General features: G+C 37.1%; 2 protein-coding genes across 3 annotated transcripts in view; one reads left to right on the top strand and one right to left on the bottom strand.

Annotated features, from left to right (window-relative positions):
- Positions 1-11,610: 11,610 nt before the first annotated feature.
- The window catches only part of LOC134138327 (spermatogenesis-associated protein 7-like), a 93,306-nt gene continuing 81,446 nt past the window's right edge, over positions 11,611-23,470 (bottom strand). Inside the window, exons 11-12 of one of the 2 annotated variants that reach the window (XM_062571822.1) lie at positions 19,685-19,762; positions 11,611-11,739 (exon numbers count right to left, since the gene is read on the bottom strand). In XM_062571822.1, the coding sequence (XP_062427806.1) occupies positions 19,721-19,762 (42 nt within the window). In that variant the 3' untranslated portion in view covers positions 11,611-11,739; positions 19,685-19,720. Of the gene's footprint in view, positions 11,740-12,517; positions 12,600-19,684; positions 19,763-23,470 lie in introns of those variants that run through there. The other variant, XM_062571823.1, reaches the window with a different exon arrangement.
- Positions 11,653-23,470, top strand: part of CENPF (centromere protein F) — a 40,057-nt gene continuing 28,239 nt past the window's right edge. Inside the window, exons 1-6 of the mRNA XM_062571819.1 lie at positions 11,653-11,814; positions 12,147-12,343; positions 16,430-16,545; positions 18,040-18,131; positions 20,947-21,217; positions 22,785-22,987. Of these exons, the coding sequence (XP_062427803.1) occupies positions 11,653-11,814; positions 12,147-12,343; positions 16,430-16,545; positions 18,040-18,131; positions 20,947-21,217; positions 22,785-22,987 (1,041 nt within the window). The remainder of the gene's footprint in view (positions 11,815-12,146; positions 12,344-16,429; positions 16,546-18,039; positions 18,132-20,946; positions 21,218-22,784; positions 22,988-23,470) is intronic.

Below are 23,470 nucleotides of genomic sequence, written 5' to 3'. Positions count from 1 at the left end.
TGCGGGAGAAAGCCCCGGGGAGCCGCAGTCATAGCACCGCAGGTGCCTCGCTGGAGAAGAAGCAGGGGAAAACCTGAAGCTGCTGTGAAATGTGGTTGGCAACTGTATGAAATACCCGGGACACGTGGTGCTGGGCAGATGTGGAAAGGCTGTTCTGATGGCTGCTTGAAGAAGGAGAAGAGGCATGGGGCACTCCATGCTGTAGGAAGTAAGGAGAACTGTCAGGAAGGCCAGAACTACCTAGAGAAGATAGATGAATCAGATGAGACCAGTGGGCTCAAGGTCGTGCAAATCTTAGAAATTTGATAGATGTTTGTAGATGTTGAGTGTCACAGCTGATGGCCTATTTACAAAACTATTTTTGCCCTAGACTAAGTTTATTTAAAATTACGCTTATTCCAAAAAGCATGTGCAAGTACTTCTGATGGCAGTGGGCACCTGCAGAAAATCAAGAGGAGGTATCCCTCTAAAACTGATACCAGAACTTAAAGAATCTTACAAATAGGGGGAAATTAAGAAAAACAGCGATAATCAAGAATTGATACTACTCTTTGAGTTGCAGTGCACTTTTGCTACCTGTACGCTTGCACACCTTAGCGAAGGACTGTGTGAGCAGATACATTGGAGTCCATGAGGATTACTCAGATTAATAATGGTAAGAGGATCATGGGCTGAGACAGGGAGAAATAGCACAGGTTCTTGATTTTGATAGATAAGTAATGGTATTTAAATACTGTATGTGGAATCACAGGCCTATGCCTTACCTCTGGCATAATATTATTATAATTACGTTTTGCAAGGAAAGTCCTTTTCATCTGAGACTCTCAAATATTTTACAAACTCCACACCTTAATGAAGTAATTATCCCCATTTTACATATGGCTACACTGTGGCGTTAAAAAGTGACAACATTTAAGATTTTAACATGTATTATACTTGACTGCCTATAGATCAGAGCTTTTAATCACAATCTGGAAGTGACATAAGGTGTCAGAATAAGTGGAGCATGGAGGTCGTGTGCCCTGAGTATATGCAGTTCAATTTTGTGCCAGAAAAAACGTTTCCCCCTAGCAAGTGCAAAGATATGTGAATGGGTAATATGCATTTAAACAAAGATTTAAGTTTTTAGGTTTCTGTTAAATTTTCCCCATGCTAGGGGAGGTGCAAAGACTTGCTTTTTAACACAGTGAAGATTGACTGTCACATATATGCTTCAACGCAGTGTGTTGGTAACCTAAGCCTTCCAGCTGAATCCCTAGTTTGCAATTGGTTGCTTTTACTTTCCTAGGTCTTTCTGCGTTTGAGGAAAACTTGTTCAATGACCTTAATTGCAGATGAAATAATGTTGCAAGAGGAAGCATACACATGTTGACAGATAAAGTTTTTAGAGGGGAGATTCTATATGTTTGCTACCCCCAGCACCATTCCCTAGAATAAATAAAAACAGACTACATGTCAGCAAGAGCAAAAAGGTAAGTTTAACAAAATCTGCAAAATGAAATATATTTCAAATTAATCCAAGCAAGAGATGCTTCTGAAATTGGGAATAGAGAAGATTACTTAATCATGAGATTACTTAACACAGTGATTAATATCCATATTAGACTCTTAGAAACTGTAGCAGTAGATGCTTTAGAAATACAGAGCTTCACAGAGATCATAGCCAGTTACTATAGTGTCTTCCATGAAGAGATCTATTGTGTTGGTGGTACTTCCACTTTCTAAGACTGTTGAAACCTTGAACCTTTACATATTTTTTGTTTGTTTTTTTCCAGAATGCTGCTAGGATTATAGGACCCTGAGATTAAAACCAAGAGTTCCTACCTGCTTCATGGGATGTGATTTCATAACATACCAGAGCTGGATTGGAGGTTCCTAGGGCTGTTTCAAAAATGTGGTGTTGAAATGATACAAATCATTGGTCTGATTCCAAAGCTCTGTGCTGATTCAAATTTGTCCAGAAATCTTTAATATTATTTCAGTAATATATAGGCTGAATTTATACATTATCTTTCTATTCCACTAGGGAGTCATGTTACAAAAGTGACAATTCTAAATATTATTTAGGGACTTTAATGACTTGCTATACTAATATGTGGAATTTAACTCCTAAATATTCCCTCTGCACTAGTATGAATTATTTTTTTATATTGGTTCCTTCTGCAACTCCATCAGGGTTATTACATTAAGATGCTCTATGGAATAGTAGTATAGACCAAAATTAAATGATTGATATAGGACTGTACCTCAGTTATCTTAGTTACTGATTTTTGGTGTGTTTTGGGCAAGTAGCAGCACATCTCTGTGCCTTAGTCTTTTTCTCTGAAAACTGAGATAATGATAGTGATCTTAGTAGGGTGCTTTTTGATTTAAAGATGAAAGCCCTGCATAGGAGCAAGATGTTATTTTTTTTAAAAAAATCCCAAGTCATAGATTAAACAGGCCTGAATATTGTCTTCAAAAGCTTGTGAAAATGAAAGCCCAACACCATTCAGGTTGACCAAAGGCTTATTATTAGTAAAGGAATACTGATTTTATCTAGATGAAAATAAGGTAGACTTTTAATGTGTTATGAAGAGCCATATGCAATAAAATTTAAAGTGTCTTGGGACCTTGCTAATAAGACCTGTATTAAACATATTTTGAAAGTGTTTAAACCTAAGCAATTGCAATTCTAGTGTCTTGTCATAACATGGAAAAATCTAAGTCCTCGTTGGTTGGTAAAACCATGTCATAACCTGTTTTGAATAAAACTATCTTTAAACTGTGCTTAAGCAACAGCTGGTGGTTTCTTCTGTGAACAGTAGATGATGTTTAATTAGCCTTACAGTCATCTACATTACAATCAAATCAAAGAATGCAGTTGCAACACATTCCCGATTTGTATTGTAAATGTGACCCTAACTGTGTTCCTAAAATCTCTGTCATGTGCTACAGCTGGGTACACTGACCTGATTGTAATGTAAGCAAAAACTTGGTGCAGTAGCAGAAATTCCCATTTCTAAAATCAGTTTGTTCTTTATAAATTGGTACTGCTAATGAAGCTTACCACAAGCAAGAAAAAAAATTACTTCTTTAGTATTCTGTGTTCTCATGAATTATTTCATTTAATAGTGCTTTTCAAAATCATCTCTTAGAAAAGGAATTTGGATTACACAATCTTGGAAAACAAACCTGTTGCCACCAAGCATGAGCTAACATGTTATAGTACTCTACAGCTTATCATAAGTAAGCCAGCACCCAGTCTTGTAGATCAGAAAATGTCTTGGGTGATTATCTGTGCAAATAAGAGATGGTGTTTGAATATTCTAGTTTGCTTAGACTTAAATTCTGCCTGAGGACTTACTGAGTAGATGAGCCTCTTGTCTTCTGTAAGAGTCATAAAATCACAAACTTTTTATTATTTGTGAGTATAATGGTGAATTTTGATTCCACAGTTGTAAGTGCTCAAAGTGTACTTTTAATAACAATACACCTCCATATGTAACCGTTACTGTTATCCAAGCTAGATAAGTCAAAATTTTAGGACAAAATGGAATCATATTTTGCTATTTTCTTAGATTAACAATTAGAGTATATTAAATATATTATTTAGCACAGTTACTAGGTTTATTTCCCTAATCCTAGATTAGCTAAATTAACTTCTGTTAAAAGCTGTTGAATATTTTGTTTGAGAGATCACTGTTTTGAGAAATCTGAAGACCTAGGTTCATAATCTGCTGTCCTGTGATATAAATACATTATGTATCTGTGTATACCATCTGCCTGAATGACTGGGTAGCAAGTCTACAACCAATATAAATAAAAGCAATTTCAATTTCAAAAATTCTCAAGCTATAGCTTTAAGGACCCAATTCATCAAAGTAATTTATTGCAAGTTTAGCTTTTAGCCTGTGCTTCAATTCTTCTTGAGCCAATGTGACTTAACAGCATGCCTGCAAGTCAGCATACACTACTGATTTGTAGACATTTTAGCTGCTCCTCACTTCTGATAATCATCATCTTAATTTATGTGTCTCAGCATGGATTTAGGTGTCTGACTTTGGGCACCCAAGTTTGAAAATATTTCATTGCCACTCAGAGATAAATGGTTTCTTGAGAAAGCGAAGAGCTAATGTCATAATCTAAAATTTGTTTTTGTTACTGTCACAAAATTGTGTAATTTGAAAAGAGTGTTTAAAGTTTGCTTACCTGTGAAGTGGACATATTACCATGTTTGGATAGATGAGTACTGTAAAACATCATAATTTTAATGCTTTCTGAAATCAGCAAATGAAGGCCTCTATAAATGAATAAAGCCTTAGCTATATATACATCAACGTTTTGAAATGAGTGTATTGTTTCTAACAGAGTTGTGATTCTCATTAGAGTTTCTTCTTCTGCTGTATGCAAAGAATTGTACATACACTTTTTGGTAGAATTAACTCAGAAAAACGTCATATGTTTTCCTGTTAATTTTGGAATGCTGAGATATGTATTTAAAATTTTATTGTTATTTTCTGTGCTGACTTTAATTTTCATGATCCCCTTGATACCCTGGAAAGATTTAAAGTGAGTGCAAACATTTTTCTGGAAAGTGTTAAAAGAAAAATGGTATTAGAAATAGCAATCAAACTGTTGGAATTCAGACCTGGGCGAGGCAAGAGATCAAGTGATAATCAAAATCGTAAAGATGTAGAATTTGGAGCAGTTGCTTTATCCTTGCATATTTGTTTGTTTTATTGGATCGTTTCAGTTAGTGGTACGTAACCTATGGCTATTTGGAATGGGTTTCCCACTGCATTTAGTTAGGTAACTGAAAATTCTCCTAGAACTTGAGTGTAAAAGTGGCAGAATTTTGAGGTGATTAAGATGTGTGTAAAATAAGGATGCCTACTTTTGTCTTACCTATTCAAGCTTTTAACAGGAATACGCTGGAAGACTTTAGAGACAGCATGAAGGTGACATTATTTCACTGACAGATGAAATGATAGATTGGACTAATAGGTGAACACAATAGGAAGGAATCATAGATACTCAGATAATACCTAATATAAATTTATATATGCCATAACAAAAGACAAACAATATATAAGCTCAGGCTTTCATTTAGGTAGCTCATAGGAATGCGATGTTCAAATGGAGGTTTGGCACAGCAGGGACAGCCATTACAAATGATCGAGAACTTAGAAGAACAGAAAGGTCAATGAAGAAGCCAAATGCAAACTTTTGAAGACCATTGTGCATATGACAGCTGCAAACCATTAGGAGAGTGAGACTTGGAGGAAAAGAGAGATTAAAAGGTGGTTTATAAAAAAATGAATAAAAAACTAAAAGGTAATGCAGGGAATAAATTACTGAAGATAAAATAAGAAAAAATAGATCTAGAGAATCACAATATGAGAAAGTAGGCAATTTCTATATGCCCCCATAAAGATCAGAGAGGCAGAGATAGCTATGAAAATTAATTAGTTTATATACAGTACACTTGCTTTTGAACCACTTTTCTGTCCCTCTTCAGCTTGAGTCTGATACTCAGACTAGGCGTATCCATCTGCAATTAAGAATACAAACCTTTGGGGTGGGCAAAGGAGATGCCAACTATCGAACTATCCACGTCAGTGAGGAATGGGCCATAGAGGAAATAGATTACTGCCTTACCAAATGCACCCTGAAACCTGATTACTTCTTGCTTATCAGATATAACAGCATTTGGTAGTATCATGACTTTTTTTGGTGTTGGTATCTGTACTATGAAAGATTCATTTGGTATTGCCATTTTTAGCTGGCAGCTAAAGGAAGCAATTCACCATTTAAAAATAAAAATGTATTCCAATTTTATTTACAGTTCCATAACTGGTAATTTGAGGCCTAGAAAATATGGACTTAATGTGTCATATCATAATGTAATCACCATAATTATTTATCATTTTCTTCACATACTTGCATGTTAGTTCTGTGAATGTTATGCTAATGGATCTATTCACTCTTTTACAAATAATTTATTTAGAATAGGAATTAAAAGTATAAATGTAATACCTCTTCACTGCTGTAGCAGCATTGCTATGGTTGCAAATCTTGCAAAGTTCTTCAGATAAAGACAGTTTGTGCATCCTTAAATAACAAGCATTTCTATTTCTTTACTTTCTTCCTCCACACCTCCAGTAATTACAAATGTTAAACAATTAACCAAAAAACTCCCTTCTTTTTAACTGTTTTGTTAAATAATTTTACTGTCATTTGTGCTACTGAGTATATCTGTGTAACTGCTCACAGCTTTAAATTCAAAGTTCAGCAATTCTACAGGTTTGTAGATTTTAAAATGTGAAATAATATTACACTTTGTATAAAGATGAGAGAATATCTTCCTCTGATCATAAATATTCAGAGTCATTGCACTTAATATATGAAAGAGAAACATAAACAAAAGCAGAAGCTGTAAGATATTTTTATCCCTCTAATACAAGTAAGTTGTAAATCTCAAGAACACATCTACTGTGGTTCTAGCTCCTTATGGCTCCTTGCAGTTCAGAGGAGCGCCAAGTCACCGTAAGGGCAGGACACAGTTGGGGGACAGGCGGAGAGCGGCAACGTGGCAGCATTGGCTTGGGATGCTTTAAATGGCCATGGCTCTGCACCCTGGTGTTCCTGCCCAGCGTCTGCACGTGATTCACTGTGTCACCTTAGACAAGCCAGCTAACCCCAGTAACCTTTTCAGTAAAAGGAAACCTGCATGCTAGTGCATACTAAACGCGCTAGTGTTTAGTATGCTACGCTAGATGACGTGATCACCAAACTATGGATTACAGTACAACAGTTGCAGGTATTTTAGCCACTAATATGCCAATCCAGTCCACTCTCGCACTGGTATCAATGTGAACACTGCTGTAGCAGTTTCCCTTAGCAGGTAAGAAACACTGTAAGACCAAAGTAAAGAAACCCCATTTCCTTTGTAACAAAATTATAATTTACCATTCAAGATATGATGTCTGATTTTGTTCCTGAACTCTAAAAAGTTCATGCAGATCAGCCTTTTTTTAAAGAATGCAAGACCAGACACTTAGGAAATGTAAGAATCCCTATCACCTAGACTGCTACTGTTTCAGTTACAGGTCTAATCACCCTGGCAGAGATGGAGAATTCTGCTTTCCAGAAGCAGGATGGATCAGTTAGTACAAAGTGGGGTTGAGCTGAAGGAAAGGATCCAGCACCTTGCTTCCACCCCCAAACTTGGCAGAGCTTCTGCCCCTTTAGTGCCACAGCAGAGAAATTGGAGAATTGCGAGAACCATGTCAGGTGCAGAGGGCCTGGCCCATTTCTCTCTTCCTCTGTTTTTCGCAGTGAATGAGATTGCTGCAGCTCCATAGGTGCTCTTTGATGTATATATATATGTATGTATATTTATATGAAATGGGCTTTAGCTGGCAAATTCTGAACCTGGGATGGGAGAATGGGGTGGGGAGGGGAATTTATATGTGTTTCTTGCTCCTTGCAGTACCCAAGCAGGTTAGGATTTTCTCATCAAAAATCTTTCCCTTTCTTTCCTTTCCATTTTTGTTCCTTACACACTCTGACGTATGGTGCTTTGATATGAATCCAGCCTTTAATGTTTGTGTATTTTACTTATTGTTTTGGCCTTTTACCAAAATTACAGTAAGGAATGCAGGTGAGAAAAAGTCAACTGTAATTTTAAACATCTGGTAAGAACTGAATGGAATTTCAAGGACAAAGAAGAGCCACTTCACAAAGTGAAGGTAGTTCTCTCTGCTCAAAATCATGGGGTGCTTGGCATTATGGAACTTTGAGAGCCTCTTAGAAAGAAGTCTCAAGAATTCTAGCTAATATAGAGTAATAAAAGTAATTCAAAGTGTTAGGCAGACTGATGGCTACTATTAACACCCTTCATAACTTGTTATCACATGTCTATATTATTTGACCTTTTTTGTATATTTCTATCTTAAATTTAGTAATATTTGTATGTATTTACTTACGTCTACCGATATATATTATACATCAGTGAGAAAGATACTGTGCAAAATAAGATTGATATGGCAAAAGGAAAGCAAGTTTCTGTACTTTCCATGAGTCTATTTATCTTTCATAATAATTAGCATAATTGTCAAGTACGGGACACCAAATATGAAAGAATTCATTTGTAATCATTATCAACAGAAGCATAGAATGATTCTCACCATTCTTTGAAACAGGCTTCAGAAAAATCCTCTCTCATGTTTACAACAGCATTTAGGTTTCTTTTTTAGCCTTGATGAATAGACATTCTCCAGAGAGTATCTTGCAAGCTCTGCATACATCATCTGTTGGGTCCCCCCCCCCAGATCTCATAAGAATGCTTAAGACCGTCTCTGTTCTTTTTCTCCCTTCTGAACAAAAAAAAAAAAAAAAAAAAAAGGCAAAAAGGCCACTGGACTTAGTATTTTAAATTATTTCACATAAGCCACCCCCAGGGGGGATTTGTCATGATGCACTATTTAAAATGCTAGTGTTCCCTGTCCATCAGCGTTCTCACTGTTGCATCTGCAGTAATTGAAAACTCTTCAGACTTTTACAATTGATTAAGCTGCCACTGTCAAGTAAGAAACATTTACTGAGTATAACATATCGTGAATGTTTACTTCTTACAGAACGTTTGTTCCTTGTCCACCAAGTGAGGGATCACCTTCAATTTAGACTGATCCTCTGTTTCATGAATCAAAGTGTTTGCCAGTACTGCGTTAGGAAATTCCCGCTCTTCCACTAGTTTCTGCTTCTCTGCTGTGCTGTGTTGCCCCCTCAATAATACCTGCCCAGTTGTCCCTGAGAATGCATGAAGTTGATCATAGATCTGCCTAGCTTTGATTTTTTAGCTGTTATTTGTTAAGATTTATTTAAGATGGATCAGTTCCATCAGTTCAGCGTTCTGTTGTTTTATTCTTGGGTAAATTTACAGATTTTATAAGTTTGTTGCACTTACATTATTTACTTAAAATACTGTTTAGCAAAGGTATTTATAAGGATCAGAGAGAAAGCAAATTCTTTGGTGTTTTGAAATGGAGAGAAGAATTTCACACCTTTCAGAGTGCAATTTGGCTGTAGATTAAAAAAAAATGCTGCACCTTGTGGGTGAGCCAGTTAAGACAGGTCAGTCAAGTTACATATAATTGGTCTTAGCATTCAAGTGTCTGCTTAGAAGAATTTTTTTCCCCCTGTGGTCAGATTTCAAGTTCATGGATTTGGATTCAGATCATGGAGATCTTCTAAGACATAACAAAATTCCATGATATTTGCAAGAAGGATCAGAAAACTACATTGTTTTGAGACAAACTAAAGCATGGAAATCATTAGGGATATAGGCTTTTAGAATTCTTTCTAGCACCAAAAACATTGCTCTGCCATTTGCAGAGCAATTTGCTCTGCAAATGATAGCCTGGGAGTCAGCATTGCCACAAGAGAAAAGTGTTACAGTTATGTAAGTTTACATGCCAGGTATATTTTATACGTATAAGGCTATGTGGGCTGTCCGCCTACCTTATTGCACTTACAAAAGACTTAAAGTTTAAGTCAATTTCCTAGATGATGTTAAAAAACAGTGGTTAAGTGTCACAGACAGGACAGTAACTTTCCATATTCTGATGAAAAACATATCATTTTGTTTCAAAATCAGAACAACACAAAAAAACTTGCACAGTGACGCTCAGGGGGAGGGCAGGGAGAGAAATACCAAAGGAAGTATTTAGTATTCTCAAGCACCAGCGCCCAAAAAAGTTTGCAGTCTGCATCTTCTGCTTTGCAGTCTTTAAGCCTTCACTGTTGCATCTGCATTCGAAGATCTGTTGCCTCTTCCTAGGACAAATGCTCTGATTTTCCTCTGTATTGCTATTTTAGGGTAGAAAGCATGCAATATTGCCTGCTACTTCCCCACATGCGTACAAACAAAAGAACTCGAAGAGTGATTGGGTAAAACTGAACACCAAGCCATTTAATAATGCTTCTGTAGGCTTCTTTTCAGTTAATTAGCTTTCACTGGACTACTACTGCGGTACTGTTTTTCCCTTTCAGGTTCGCTGGAGGGTGGGAAAGGGATTCTGGACACAAGGCCTGGTCTCGCAGATCCTTCGCTCGTGTGGGCGACCGTTACAGCCCCACTGCCCGGCCTGTGACGCCCCCCGCAACGGGCCGCCCCCGCCCTCACGCTTTCTCCGCCCCGGCCGCCCCGCTCCCCGGTTCCTCCGCGCCCTGGGGCCGCCGGTGAGCCGCCCAGCAGCCGGACGGGGCTGCCATGGGGGCAGGTGTCACCCGCGGGGCTTTGCCCTCCCCGCGGATCCCGCGGCCCCGTGCGGGGCCCGGACGCCCCTCCTCCCCCTCCTCCCCAACGGCTGCTGGCACCGCCCCGCCCGCCGCAGCCTGGGGCCAATAGTGAGCCAGCTCCCGTTGCACGCGCACAGCCACCTGCCAATGGAGTTTGAATGGTTCCGAATCAGCCAATCGCGGGCGCCGCCGGCGCCGCGCCGCGCGCTCATTGGTCACGCGGCGAGTCCCGCGTGTCAAGTGGTGGCGCTGGGACGCCAATCCGTGTGCGCACCGCTGTTTGGGGGCGAAGCAACGGGCGCGAGGGGAGCGGCGGCGGCGGCGGCGGCGGCGGTGGCGGCGGCCGGGCGCGGTGAGTGCGCGGCGAGCGGGCGAGCTGCCCAGCTGCGCGGCACCGGCACCGGGGGCTGCGGCCTGGGAGGAGGGTGGGTAGGAGGGTGCCGCCCGGTAGCCGGCAGCGACAGCGGCTCGGTGCGCTGTGCTCGTGCGGGGCCCGCGCCGGGCGAGTGACCGTTGACAGGACGGGGGCGGGGGGCCGCGCAGCGCAGCGCGGCGCGGCGGGTCTGTGCCGGTGTTCCGCGGCGCGGCTCTGCGGTGCCGTGTGACAGAGCCCCGCGAGGCTTGTGCTTCGCTGCAGCGCATTCAGGCTTGGATGGGCTCTGCCCGTCGGTAGCTGAGCTTTGTGGTAAGAAACTGTCTGTGTTAGTGTCTCGGGAAAAATGAGCCAATATTAGCTCCTCGAAATGTGGAGTCGTTGCAAAGAAAAACTAATCGGTGTGTTGAGCTTATGTTTAAAAACTAAACGCTCTATATTCGTTTTTGCCAGTATAGAGCAATTCTTAGTATCTTCAGCTCAGCAGTGTCGTTTTCAAAAACTTCTGTAAAGAAAGCACCTAAAAGCTATTAGCATTCACAACACAACACAAGGCTTCTAGGCTAAACGTTGTAAAGGTAAGATGGCTAGGCTTATAATGCAGTCATAAGCGTTAAGGAATTTCTGCAACGTGAGTGTCAAAATGAAAGCAATTCTATTTGTGACACATCCGTAAAATGCAATTATAAGAATATGTAAGGATATTTTTGTTAGGCTGAATGAGATTAATTCTCCCCATTTGACCCTCCCCCCAACCCAGCTGATTCAGTTGGGCAGATGGTCAAAATAGGACCTAATATTAAAAGTTGGTTGCTTGGATGAGGAGGCTTTCAGTACAGGGTTGTCAGATACTCTATGCTAATCACCGTTAAACTTAAAAAGACAACATATTTAGAAAGGAGGCTTATTCAAACTCTTTAAGATTCTCTTTTTATTTGTCTTTGTATTTCAGGCTTAGTATTATCCTTTCCATATTAAAGAATAACACGGTCACTATGAGCTGGGCTGTGGAGGAGTGGAAAGAAGGCCTCTCTACCAGAGTTCTTCAGAAGATTCAAGAGCTTGAAAGTCAAGTAGACAAGCTTAAAAAGGAGCGACAACAAAGACAATTTCAGTTAGAGTCTTTGGAAGCAGCTTTGCAAAAGCAGAAACAGAAGGTAATATAGGTACCATAGTTGTCTTTCCTTGGAATGCTATTATCCAAGCCAAAGTACGATTATAAAGCTTTATGTGCTTTTTTTTTTTTTTAACTTCCCTTCACTGACTGGTCTGATAAGCAGTTGTGTTTCTATAATGTTTACCTTCATTTTTCCTACCCAAGCGTATTTAAACAATTTTATGTATAGTGAGATGTTCAGTGCTGTTAGGCTTTTGAAATGCTGGGAAGAAAATAACAGTAAGTAAACTTTCTCTGTGTTATTTTAAAAAATAATTGTATATAAGTTGAGCAGACTAAAAACATTTCCAAAATGGCCTCTGTTTCAACTAGGTCGAAAATGAAAAAAACGAAGGTGCAACACTAAAACGAGAGAACCAGAGCTTAATGGAGTTGTGTGATAGTCTTGAGAAGGCAAAGCAGAAAATATCACATGATCTTCAAGTAAAAGAATCTCAAATCAACTTTCAATTGGGGCAGCTGAACTCAAGTAAGAAACAAATTGAAAGACTGGAACAAGAACTTAAAAGGTGAGGACTTGCATCTGTATGTTTCTAACTTATGTTAGTTTTTCTTTCTCATATTTTGCTCATCTCTTTAGTTTTCTTTCCACATTTGATACAAATCTTTTGACACAAAATCAAAATATTGGCCTTTTTGTAGACATATGCATGCATCTATGGTCTTTTACGTAAAACCTGTATATCATCTGAAATAGGAAGGACCTTTAGTTCCTGTTTAATTTGGGAGTTTTGCAGTGCCATTTGAAGAGGGATCTGCTCATCCCTGCAAAAAAGTGTTAGAAAAAATGAATTACTTATGGTAATTGAAAAATAGACCTTTTCTATTTGTAAAGTCAGAGCCTTTATTCAGTTGCCATAATAGGGTCTGTCTTTTTTTTTTAATAAAGAACACTTGCCAATAAAACTTACTTTTAACATAGTTTATGGTCATGCTTAATTTTGCCTTCTTTTGACAAAATTCTGTTTCTTATAGTGTTTCTTTCTCTTACAGTATCATATAAGCCCCCATCAGTATAACTTTACTGTCAACATGATACAGAATATGCATTTTATTGCAAGATGTAGCTAAGACTCCTGATGTCTACCTGACTCCAATGTCTTGTCAGGAATGACTTACTTGACACTACTATTGAATCAATCTCTTTCTCTGTCTCCCTCTTTCCCACTTTATCCTCCCATCTTGACAGAAGGCTTATCATGTCTTTTGATTATCAGTGTAGTTGTTAACAGTTGAGTAGGATACACTTTATCTGTGTTGAGAGTCTAACCTCTTGGATCAAGCAGTAGTGCAAGATGTAAAGAAGAGAGATTCTTACTGTATTGGTGAAAGAGAGATAGCTAGGATCATGTTGGTGAAGTGAAAACTGTAATTTACTGGAGGAGCTTAGTATTAAGAAACTGAAACACTATAAAATCCACTTTGTTTCTTGCAATGTCTTAACCATCCTCATTGTAAAAATTCTGCATCCTATTGGAAGGGAAGAAATCCCCTGTTAGAAGGGAGGAAGGAAGAAAAATCCCCTTCTCTGTCAGCACAACTGACTATTAGGAATGGTAAAGTGCTTTAGACTTGTTTGGTGATGTTGATGTTTGTACACTAGATTCCTGCGTGCTATCTGAAAGGGTTGATGAGACAAGACACACCAAGGCAAGGAGTGGTTGTTCATAGAAGATGGCTTGGCTGTATGACTGTGTCCCTTAGCAGCCTTAACCTCTGAGAATGTTTGTTTGGCTGTCATTTTGAGGCACCAGCTGGTGCCTAAGTCAAAGACTAACTGTCTTAAATAGGCGTGGTGTTCTCTTTTCACATGCTGTCTTTAGTTACAGTGCTAGATCTTTATCTTCTCAGAGTGAGACCATGCAGGATACCTGTGTGCATTGTTTTTACTCAAACTGACTGGGGTACCATGTCTTCATAGCATCATTCCTCAATATGAAAATCTTCCTTTCTGCTGCCCTGCCTTCCCCACTCTTCCTTTGAAAAAGGACACTGCCTCTTAGTTAAAGATGGCCTCAGGAGGATACATCTTTGGGAGCCTTATTGATGCCTGCAAAGTATTTAGAATCAAGAGAAAAGTGCATAAAAAATTCATTCTCTAAGATCAAATCTACCAGTACATCTGGAAGAAGGAGATGTGAACATCTATTGGAGTAGAAGATGAAGAAGCCAAAAATAGTGCTGTGACTGAATTACTGCATCCAATTGCTTAGGTAAAGAAGTGATGCGATAGCCTAGAAATTCAGTGACAATTCTTCCTGCTCACCAAATACTGAAATACAGGTGTGGGACACTTGCCCTCCTTTGTAGTTCAGCAGTTCTTGCTGAACTCTTCCAGTGGACAAAAGTTCACGGGGAATCTTAAAAAAAAAATCAAAAACATCACCTTTGCATTGATGTATGGTCTATGCAACTGTACTCATTGTTGGTTTTTTTGAGTTGCTATTTCTTGATGCATGACATGTTATATTTTAGGTTAAGGTGTCATTCATTGCCTCAGTGTTACAACACTAATAAAAATCTGTGCTGTTTATAGATATGTAATGCAGTTCATGCAATAAAAACTTCCCTACTGGAGACATCTCTCAAATGATTCACCTGAAAATGCTACTGCGACAACTGTTCATAATAAAGTGAATATTAACATCTTGCATGTTTCTTTTCATACCAAAGAAGCCTTCCCTTCTTGCAGTATATGGAGCTTCAATGAAGTTATTCTGCCCCTGCAATTACCTAGGACCCAGCTCTGTCTTTATAATTACTAGCACAGCAGTTATCAAATTTCTCACTGTTTGTTTGTTGGGGCTTCAAATGTGTCAGTTTCCTTTAACCTTTGGAACTTATACCTCACAAATAAAGGGGGAGCTATATTGTGCCTACTGTCCTGTAGTTTCTTTCCCCACCCCCCACCCCCCACACACTTTTACTAGTCTAATGATAGCTGACTTTGAGAATCATGATTAAACTAGATATTTGGCAGCTGTGAGAAGGTTCTTTATATAAACACATACGTCTGATATTTAGCACCACTAACTTCTTGCCAATTCCTTACAAAGTCCATTAATGAAGTAGCCAGTGTAATTTAGCAAGGTTGATGCAAACAAAATGACCTTGGCTAGGCCAGAGAGGTTGCAGGCTGAGGCTATGTATTTATCCATCCCAAAACTGTGTAGAAAGTTTGATTTACTGAAATCTCTTAGAATCATAGACTCAGTAAGGTTGGAAGGGACCTCTGGAGATCATTTAGTCCAACCTCCCTGCTCAGCAGGATCACCTAGAGCACGTTAGACAGGGTTGCATCGAGGCGGGCCTTGAAGATCTCCAGAGAAGGAGATGCCACAACCTCTCTGGGCAACCTGTTCCAGTGCTCTGTCACTCTCACAGTGAAGAAATTCCCCCTCACATTCAGGTGGAACTTCCTGTGCTTCAATTTCTGCCCGTTGCCTCTTGTCCTGCCACACGGGACAACTGAAAAGAGTTTGTCCCCTTCCCCTTGACACCTTCCCTTCAGGTACTTAAACACATTGATAAGATTCCCCCTCAGTCTTCTCTTCCCCAGGCTAAACAGGCCCAGCTCTCGCAGCCTTTACTCATAGGGCAGGTTCTCCAGCCCTCTGATCATCTTTGTAGCCCTATGCTGGACTCTCTCCAGTAGCTCCATGTCTCTCTTATTTCTTCTATACTACCTTGCATAGCTACCCTGTACTAAGGAACATCAGTTGACTTGACTTTTGACAATCACTTTGCTTTTATGTTTTGGTTTTATAATGATAACTGATTATCTACCACTTTATAGCAATTAACAGTTCACTCTAGGAGATGCTCTCATGGGTTAGGAGAATGGAATGGAGAGTTGTTCAGCCACTAACAGTGGGCTTCAGCCTATTAACAGTCTTTTCAACTAGTGTTCACTTGGCACAAACTGAAGTGTCCACGTTACTGACTGCAGCTGTTATATAATCTTCAAACATCTTATGTGGATTCCTTGGATGAGCACATAACTCTCCATAGAACAGCTGCTCTATCCATATAGCAGAATAGACTGTGGTGGTTTTGGGAGTAGCATTGTAAATGTTACACAAAAAAAAGTAGATAGAGGTAGATAGAGGGTATGCCCTTCTGCTTTTGAGATGTGCCTATGTTTTTCACAATATGCAGTATCAACACTAATAAGGTGTAGTATATTTTCTACAAATGACATTTTCTGAAGAAGAAGGAATCATTGCTTTTTACAGTGATTTCAGTGTATTTAATTGGACTATGAATTCATATAGTGAAATTGTATACAGTTCTAAGTGTTCATCTACATGATATTTTTTTAGTTTTGAGTCCTATGTAATTGAATAAATGTGTTGAAATTATAAATACAATTTATATTTTCTTTATTCATATTTCTGTGTTATAATAACTAAAAACTACCTGTGGAAATATCTTGATTTCCTGTAGATATGAAGGTCTAATGGTCTAATTCCAAACTGACCTTTAAATCAAGTTCTTAGAATTCCTGTATTGCTGTGGTTCAGGTTCTTAAAAACAGATAATAAAACTCTTAGTTTCCATAACAAATTCTTGCTATTACTTCTTTCCATAAACAGATACAAATGTGAGCTTGAGAAAAGTCAGCAAGCACTGATTACAGGAGACTTATCATTCAGTGGTACTCCACAGAAGAGCTTTAGTGCTCCTTTTACGCCAGTTCAAAGTTATAAAGGTAATTTAATTTTTCTTCATTTAGCACAGATAGTTAACTAAAATGTCACTTTTCTTGGAAGGTGGTAGGGGAATTTTGAACATTATACTTTCACTATGTTGCCTTGTCCATACTACATAGGTTTGTTATCAGTGCCTGACTCATGACACCATAGATTCTCAATTTAAAACTTACTAGCAAACATTTAACATTTATGACAAATATTTTTTTATTTTTAGCACTACATTGATGGGCATGGAACAGTAATAGGAATTTTAATCACTAGACAGTAGCAATCTTTTGAAATAAAATATCTGTTCCAAGTGTAAGTTGCTGTTCATATAGGGAAGAGCAAACTTCCTTCTATTTCACATATAAGTGCTTTAGTTAAAATTCAGTAAACAATTGTTTGTGTTATTTCTCTAGAAGATTGTCTTTGAATTAGATTATTATTCTGCCTACTAATCTACATAATTAAAACAAACCCTCTCTAGCTACTTCATAGCATCTCTTCTATCTTTATTTGGACATCAAGACATCAGATAGATTTACAGGATTTGAATGAACTAGAAAAGTGAGAGGAAAATTCCTTAACTGGAGAATTATTCTGTAGCCAGACACACCTACGCTGTCTACACTGAAGAGCTTTCATGGGTTCAGTATTGAGCAAACTGTTACTTCTTTGCTGTGATCAAATATTCTATGTGTATTGGCATCTAAATCTTACTCTGATGGGAAAACTGAGATGCGTTGTTGCATTATTGTTCCTTTTTTTTCTTTTTTTCCTTACATTATTTTCTTACATATGTGTGTGTGTGTCTGTAAAAGGATGCAGTACTCAAAACGTCAAGAATTCAGAATTTGTAAGTGTGGTCCTCCTGCAATAAGGATTAGATTAAAATAACTGTATTTAAAATAGTATTGTTACTGAGTTCTTTTCATTAAAAGCTGAATTGTTAAATACTTTCAGATGGTACAAAGCATTCTAGCTCTAGAATTGTTTGAGAGAGTTATATGATTATATACAAATTCAAGAAAAGGGAAGCAAGACTTTTTTTGGAGTAATATGTTCCTCTTAAAATTCCAGCGGTAGAATCCTAAATGAGTTCTTGTCCGATTTCTGTTCCATTGAAAAGAAGTCAAGGAAAAGCACCAGTCTTAATTTTTGGAAGTTTCTTAGTCATATTAATGCTAGGGGAGTACTAGTGGGAAAAATACTTTCTGTGTGTGTACACACATACATTTATTTATTTAAATACATAAACTGGTATTGGCTAATTAATTGTAATTGTTGTATTTTCAGTCTAATGTCAAATTCCAGATTTCCCATCAGTGTGCTTGAGTCCCTAAATTACTGAAAATAATTCATATACAGTTTTTTCCTCTTCATTATCTGACACTTCTAATAGCTGTTCATTTTTATCACTCCTGTCTTTCTGTAAGAATTAATAGGCTAGAAAAGTTTACCTATGTATTAAGCTAGATTATTGCTAAATATTCATTATATTTTTGTAGATGCTAAGTTTGAAGAATTAGAAGAAAAGTACAATAAAGAAGTAGAAGAAAGAAAAAAGCTAGAAATGGAACTGAGAACCATCCAGGTTACAGTAAGTGTTTTTTGAAATGGTGTGTGGGATAGCCGAGAAAATAAATGCTGACCAAATTTGGAAAATGGAGAAGGACGCGGTTTTCAGAATTTACCGTACAATTTTCTAAAGAAACGTAGAAATTGTTTTTCACATCACTTAAATTATTATTAAAAATAAGAGAATTAATTAGTGTATACTACCATTCAAAAATAATCTTAGAGAATCAAAGGAAAAGGCCAACCTAATTGAATAGTAAAGGAGGACAGTAAGAATGAAAACACATATTCCAAAAACTGGAAATCTTGTCCAAGAAAGGATAATAGAACAGCCTTCCAATATGGGGAAATTAAATGTGAAAGGATGGTCAAATAGTCTTGAAAAGAAAATAACTTCCTAAGAGAATAAAAACCAGTAAATTTTTCAAGTGCATCAAGAGTGGGAACTTTATTAGAGAATTTCAGAGGCCAATAGATGATTAAAATATGAAAGGAGCCCTCAAGAAACAAAAGTCTGTAGAAGAAAAGCTGAAATGAGTTTTTACTTGGTATTTACTGTTCAAAAGCTTTAAAAATTTTCTGTATTAGAGCCTTTCTTTATGGAGGTTGAATCTGTGGCACAGCCTCAAATTTGAAAAATCTTAAAATAGCTTGGTAAAATGAGTAATAATAAATCATCAGATACAGATAATATTTATCCATGAATTTATAAGGTACTTCAGTGTGGCACTGCTGACTCGCTATAATGTGTAACTTATTTCAGTCTCCTCTTGGCACTAGGTGACAAGGATAGTGCCAGTTTTTAAAAAGACTTACACTGCTGTTTCTTGGAACTGTAGTTTAGAAAGGCTGATTTTTTTTATACTGGGCAAATTGTTAGAAACTAAAATAAATTAATACATTTGTTGATATATGCATGGCATTTGTTGATACATGTATAGATATGATATATTAAGAAAATGTCAGCCATCCTTTTTTGTGAAAGGACATCATACCCCTCGTATTTCAGAGTTTTTGTTTTTAAGAAGTCAGAGAACTTATGACTAAGTGTGATTCAGACAATATAATGTCAGTGGATTTCCAAAAAGCTCAAAGAAAACACAATTATTTTGATAAGAGAGAGGTCTTCTCAATAATTGAAAAGTAAAGATTGAGGGCTAGGAATAAATGGTCAGTTTTTACAGTTGGAGAATTCAACAGTGGAGTCCTAGAAGGGTCTGTGCAGAGAATTGTGCTACTCAGCATATTCATTTATGATCTGAAAGACAGGTGAGTGACATGGTTGAAGACTCTGCAGGATTACACAATACGGAATAATTGCAATAAGACAGGAAACAAAATTCAGTGTCAAAAAACACATCTAGAAAACATAATTGTAACAATGCATACTCAATACATCCAGGCTCCTAATTTGGTGAAACTGTTCCAGAAAGCAATTCTGGAATTATGGTTTCTGTTTCTCTGAAAACTTCAGTTTCATGTTCAGCAATGATCAGAAAGAAATTTTTAGGAAAATAATTAAGAACTAATGAGAAAATACTTTTCCCGGCTTATATAAAACTATATGGCACTCACATCTTGAATATTGCTTGCAATTGTGGTCATCTCATCTCAGAACAGATACATTGAACTGGATGGTACAAAGGACAGAGGCTGGAGAGAGGAAACATGCAATGGTCATTTTCTGTTTTTTTTATAAGCCACAACTAACTACATTATCAGGCTTAGAACAAAACCTATTTTTTCAGAATGAACTTTATTAAATAGTGGAACAATGTCACGGAATATGTGGAAAACAAAAACATAAGCAGATACAAAGGGAAAGTTCACGTAAAACATTTCAGTAAAAATGATTATTAACTCCCTTAATTTTCTGGATTCAATCTTTTGAATTTTGGACGTTTAGCTCAGGAACTCTAAATTTAAATGGCATATCAAGGGAATGACTGCTGTATACCTGGTGGATTTTTATGCTCTTTCTCTAAATACGTTGTGTCATAGGACTGGAAAGAGTTTTTTTGGGCTAGACAGACATCTGGTCCTAGCACAGCCATTCCTACATGACAGCATATCCTCAGATTGGACTGAAGTCATGCTGAGTACTACCTGGTTTAGGGCATTAGTTAAAAAAAAACAGTTCAAATGGACATTTGGAAATCAAATATAAAAATACAATAGAAATCTTGATTTTTTTCATTTTAAACAGATTTGATAGTGTAAAAATACATGGTGTTTTGGTTCTGTTAAATTTTTCTCTAGGAAGAGGCTGAAAACTGATACCTGTCAAATTATATTGTTGGAATTTTTAGGTACTTTGTATGTGAAAATGTAAATAATGAGTTTGTTCTCTCAACTTACTTGTACTTGTCCAAAACAACTAGGCTGGTTACCAGATACATTAGTCTAGAACTGTATCTCTTGCAGTTTGCTTGTGTCAGGAATTGCCCATGAAAACTTGGGTTTTGATTTTTTTAAAAAAAACTAAAGGAGGAGGATAGCAGGAGTAAATGATGGGAGAACTCTCAAAACAGACAAAAATCTGTGTATGTTAAGTACAAAGAAACAGATAAATCCTCTTGTCTTTGAGATTCCAACTGTCGTGGATAAATTTAGCTTTACCAAGTATTCTTGGATGCCTAGGTTTAAATTAAAGTTAAATAATGTTGTATAAAAAGCAGTGGTATGAATCAGTAAATTGCACTAATGGATGATGTGGTGGTTGTAAAAATGTGAATTGACCACAAGACCTATTTTGAACTTATTAATAAATGAAATATTTTGTTATTTTTAAGATACAGAGCTGTGTAAAGGTAGATTCTTTTTTTTCTTGGTCACAGAAAATTAATCAGCCTTATCCTCAAAGCAGTTTGAGTCACAGGGAGATTGCACGGCATCAGGCTTCCTCATCTGTGTTTTCATGGCAACAAGAAAAGACACCATCTAGAAATCAAGAAACCCCTGCAAGGAGAAGTTCCACAACATCCTGTTTCCCATGGGAAAAAGAAACAAATTCTAATATAGTATCAGAGAAGAAAGAGCTCAACAACAGTTTCGTTGAGAATTGTAATAGTTCTTCACACATCAACCAGCTAAGAGTACAGAATCAAGGTATCTCATATTTCTTTAAAACTCAAAGGCAGTCTCCTATATAGTTTTGTGAAAACTGGTGTCTGGACAGAAAAGAGATATCAACATTAGTGCTTTAGTGAGGAAACGAGAAAGATATCTATTGTTTCCTTTGGCAACTAGCTGAGCTGGCTGCTAATGTGATGGTATTCTCAATGAACAGCCAGTACAGTACAGTATTATCCACTATCATTAACATAAAGGTATAAGAGAGAGAATAGGAGAGTTTGTATTTTTTGGTGAGATGACTGGTCATCATATAAACAAATTTTAGAGAAACAAGCTTCATTAATTCCATTGTTCATAGAACAATTCCCTTAAAAATGCATGTAGTGAAATTCTGGATTTCGTTACATCTCACTGTTAAATTATACTATATTGCTTCCTTAATTTTGTATGACCGTTGAGATTTAATGCTGAGCAATATATGTATTAAACATTACTTGATTGAAACTTGTTTGATGAGTAACTAAGTTCTGTCTATAAAGGATGTTACAGGAAGGCCTAGGATGAAGTATGATATTAAAATACAAAGATAACCAAAGAAATACCTTCTTATTTCATGCATATTGATATCCAGAAATACTTTTGCTTGAGATTTGATAGTCAAAGGAGAAAAAATTGTCTGTTATGGATTTAGTGAACATTTACTTAAACCTAGCATTGGGCGAGCTTTTCCAGTAATTGTTTCTTGTAAGATTGTTTTACCAGTTCCTGTACTCCCTACATGTAAAATTTAAACCTAATCAGAATCTTCAATTTGGAAGACTGATTTACATCTTTGTAGTTTGTACATAGCCATATAAATTCCGCACCAATGGAATTGTTTTTTATAAAAACAATTACCAGATAATAGTAATTCTTGATAACCTCCTTCCCCCCCCCCCCAAAAAAAAAAAAAAGATGACTACTCTTTTCTTCTGCAAAATTTTGGGAAGCAAACTGTTGCTTATGTATATCATGACAATATCACTTGGTTTTGTTTTGTATGTAGGCTGCTTTAGGGGTAGATTAAAGGTTATTGTTTAAAATATAATATAAATATAAAATAAAATTTGCTAATACCTAATAGTTGAAAAGCCTCTTCCATGCAAAGGCTCACTTTTGCTCCAAATATATGTTTGTAGTGGCATTCTTTACTTTAAAGATTTTAATATATTGAGTGACTTATTTTCTGCATGCTTTCTTAAAACCCCAGTTTTTTGTAACGAGGAACAAATTGTATTTGCCTTTGCAGCTCTTTTATTTGAATTCCATTTTTTCCTGCGTTCTTATATGTTTCAAAGTGAACCTGATTGATTTAAAGTCAGCTATCTTTTAATCTTGATAATTTTGGTCATTAAGATAGAAGTAGTAGAATAGAAAATTAAAAATTTTCATTTTATTTTGCTGAACAATTTACAAGGTATCTGCCTTTGTCAGAGGCTTGTGTTCTTATCAAACATACTAAATATATTAGAATGTATAGATCCCGTGAAATTTCAGCACCTGGAAGAAATACTTTTCCAAGCTGAAAGTATCATTGATCTTGATTGCTTTTGAAATTCAGAGCTAAATTCCAGAATTAAAGATCTAGAACAACAGCTACAAGTTCTAGAAAAAGAGAAGAAAACTCATATGAATAAACATCAAGAGATTCAACTCCAGCTGGATAGAATGAAGTTGGAATTAACAGAGAAGGATAACATTCTGAACAAAAACAAGGATGAATTGACTAGACTGAGAACGCAACTTGACCAAGCTACTGCACAGGTAAAATAATGCATCACACGTCTTCTGTTTGTTGTTACAATGCATTCCCAATACTAATGTGCATCATTTTCAGCCATTTTAATAAGAACCAAGGTACTCAGATAAGTTTTCTTTAGCGTTTGTTGAGGACTGAGTTTTGATAAGCATATGTTAGTTTGTGTATTACTTGCACAAATGTAGATACTCCTAAGCAGTTGCCTGTTTTCTGGAAGCTTCTTACTACCTCTGAAGAAGTATTTTTCATCTTCCAGGTCTAGCCCTCAGGCAAGATCTATTTGAATTCTGAAAATTATTTTCTGATAAAGTTGCATAGAGCAACAATGACATCTGGTGGCAAATTCTGACCTTAAATAGATTCTGCCATGAAAATGAGCATCTGTTTCTTAAACTACAGTATTTCATGGAGCTAGCCTTTGGATTTTAAATTACTTCTGGAAAAAATAAAATCTAAGTTAAAATGCCATTAAAGATGGAGAATTTATA

Source organism: Rhea pennata, chromosome 3 (genome assembly GCF_028389875.1).
Source record: "Rhea pennata isolate bPtePen1 chromosome 3, bPtePen1.pri, whole genome shotgun sequence".
In the NCBI taxonomy this organism is placed as follows: domain Eukaryota; kingdom Metazoa; phylum Chordata; class Aves; order Rheiformes; family Rheidae; genus Rhea; species Rhea pennata.
The sequence above is the reverse complement of the archived record's forward strand: the minus strand, read 5'-3'. Positions and strand labels throughout refer to the sequence as shown.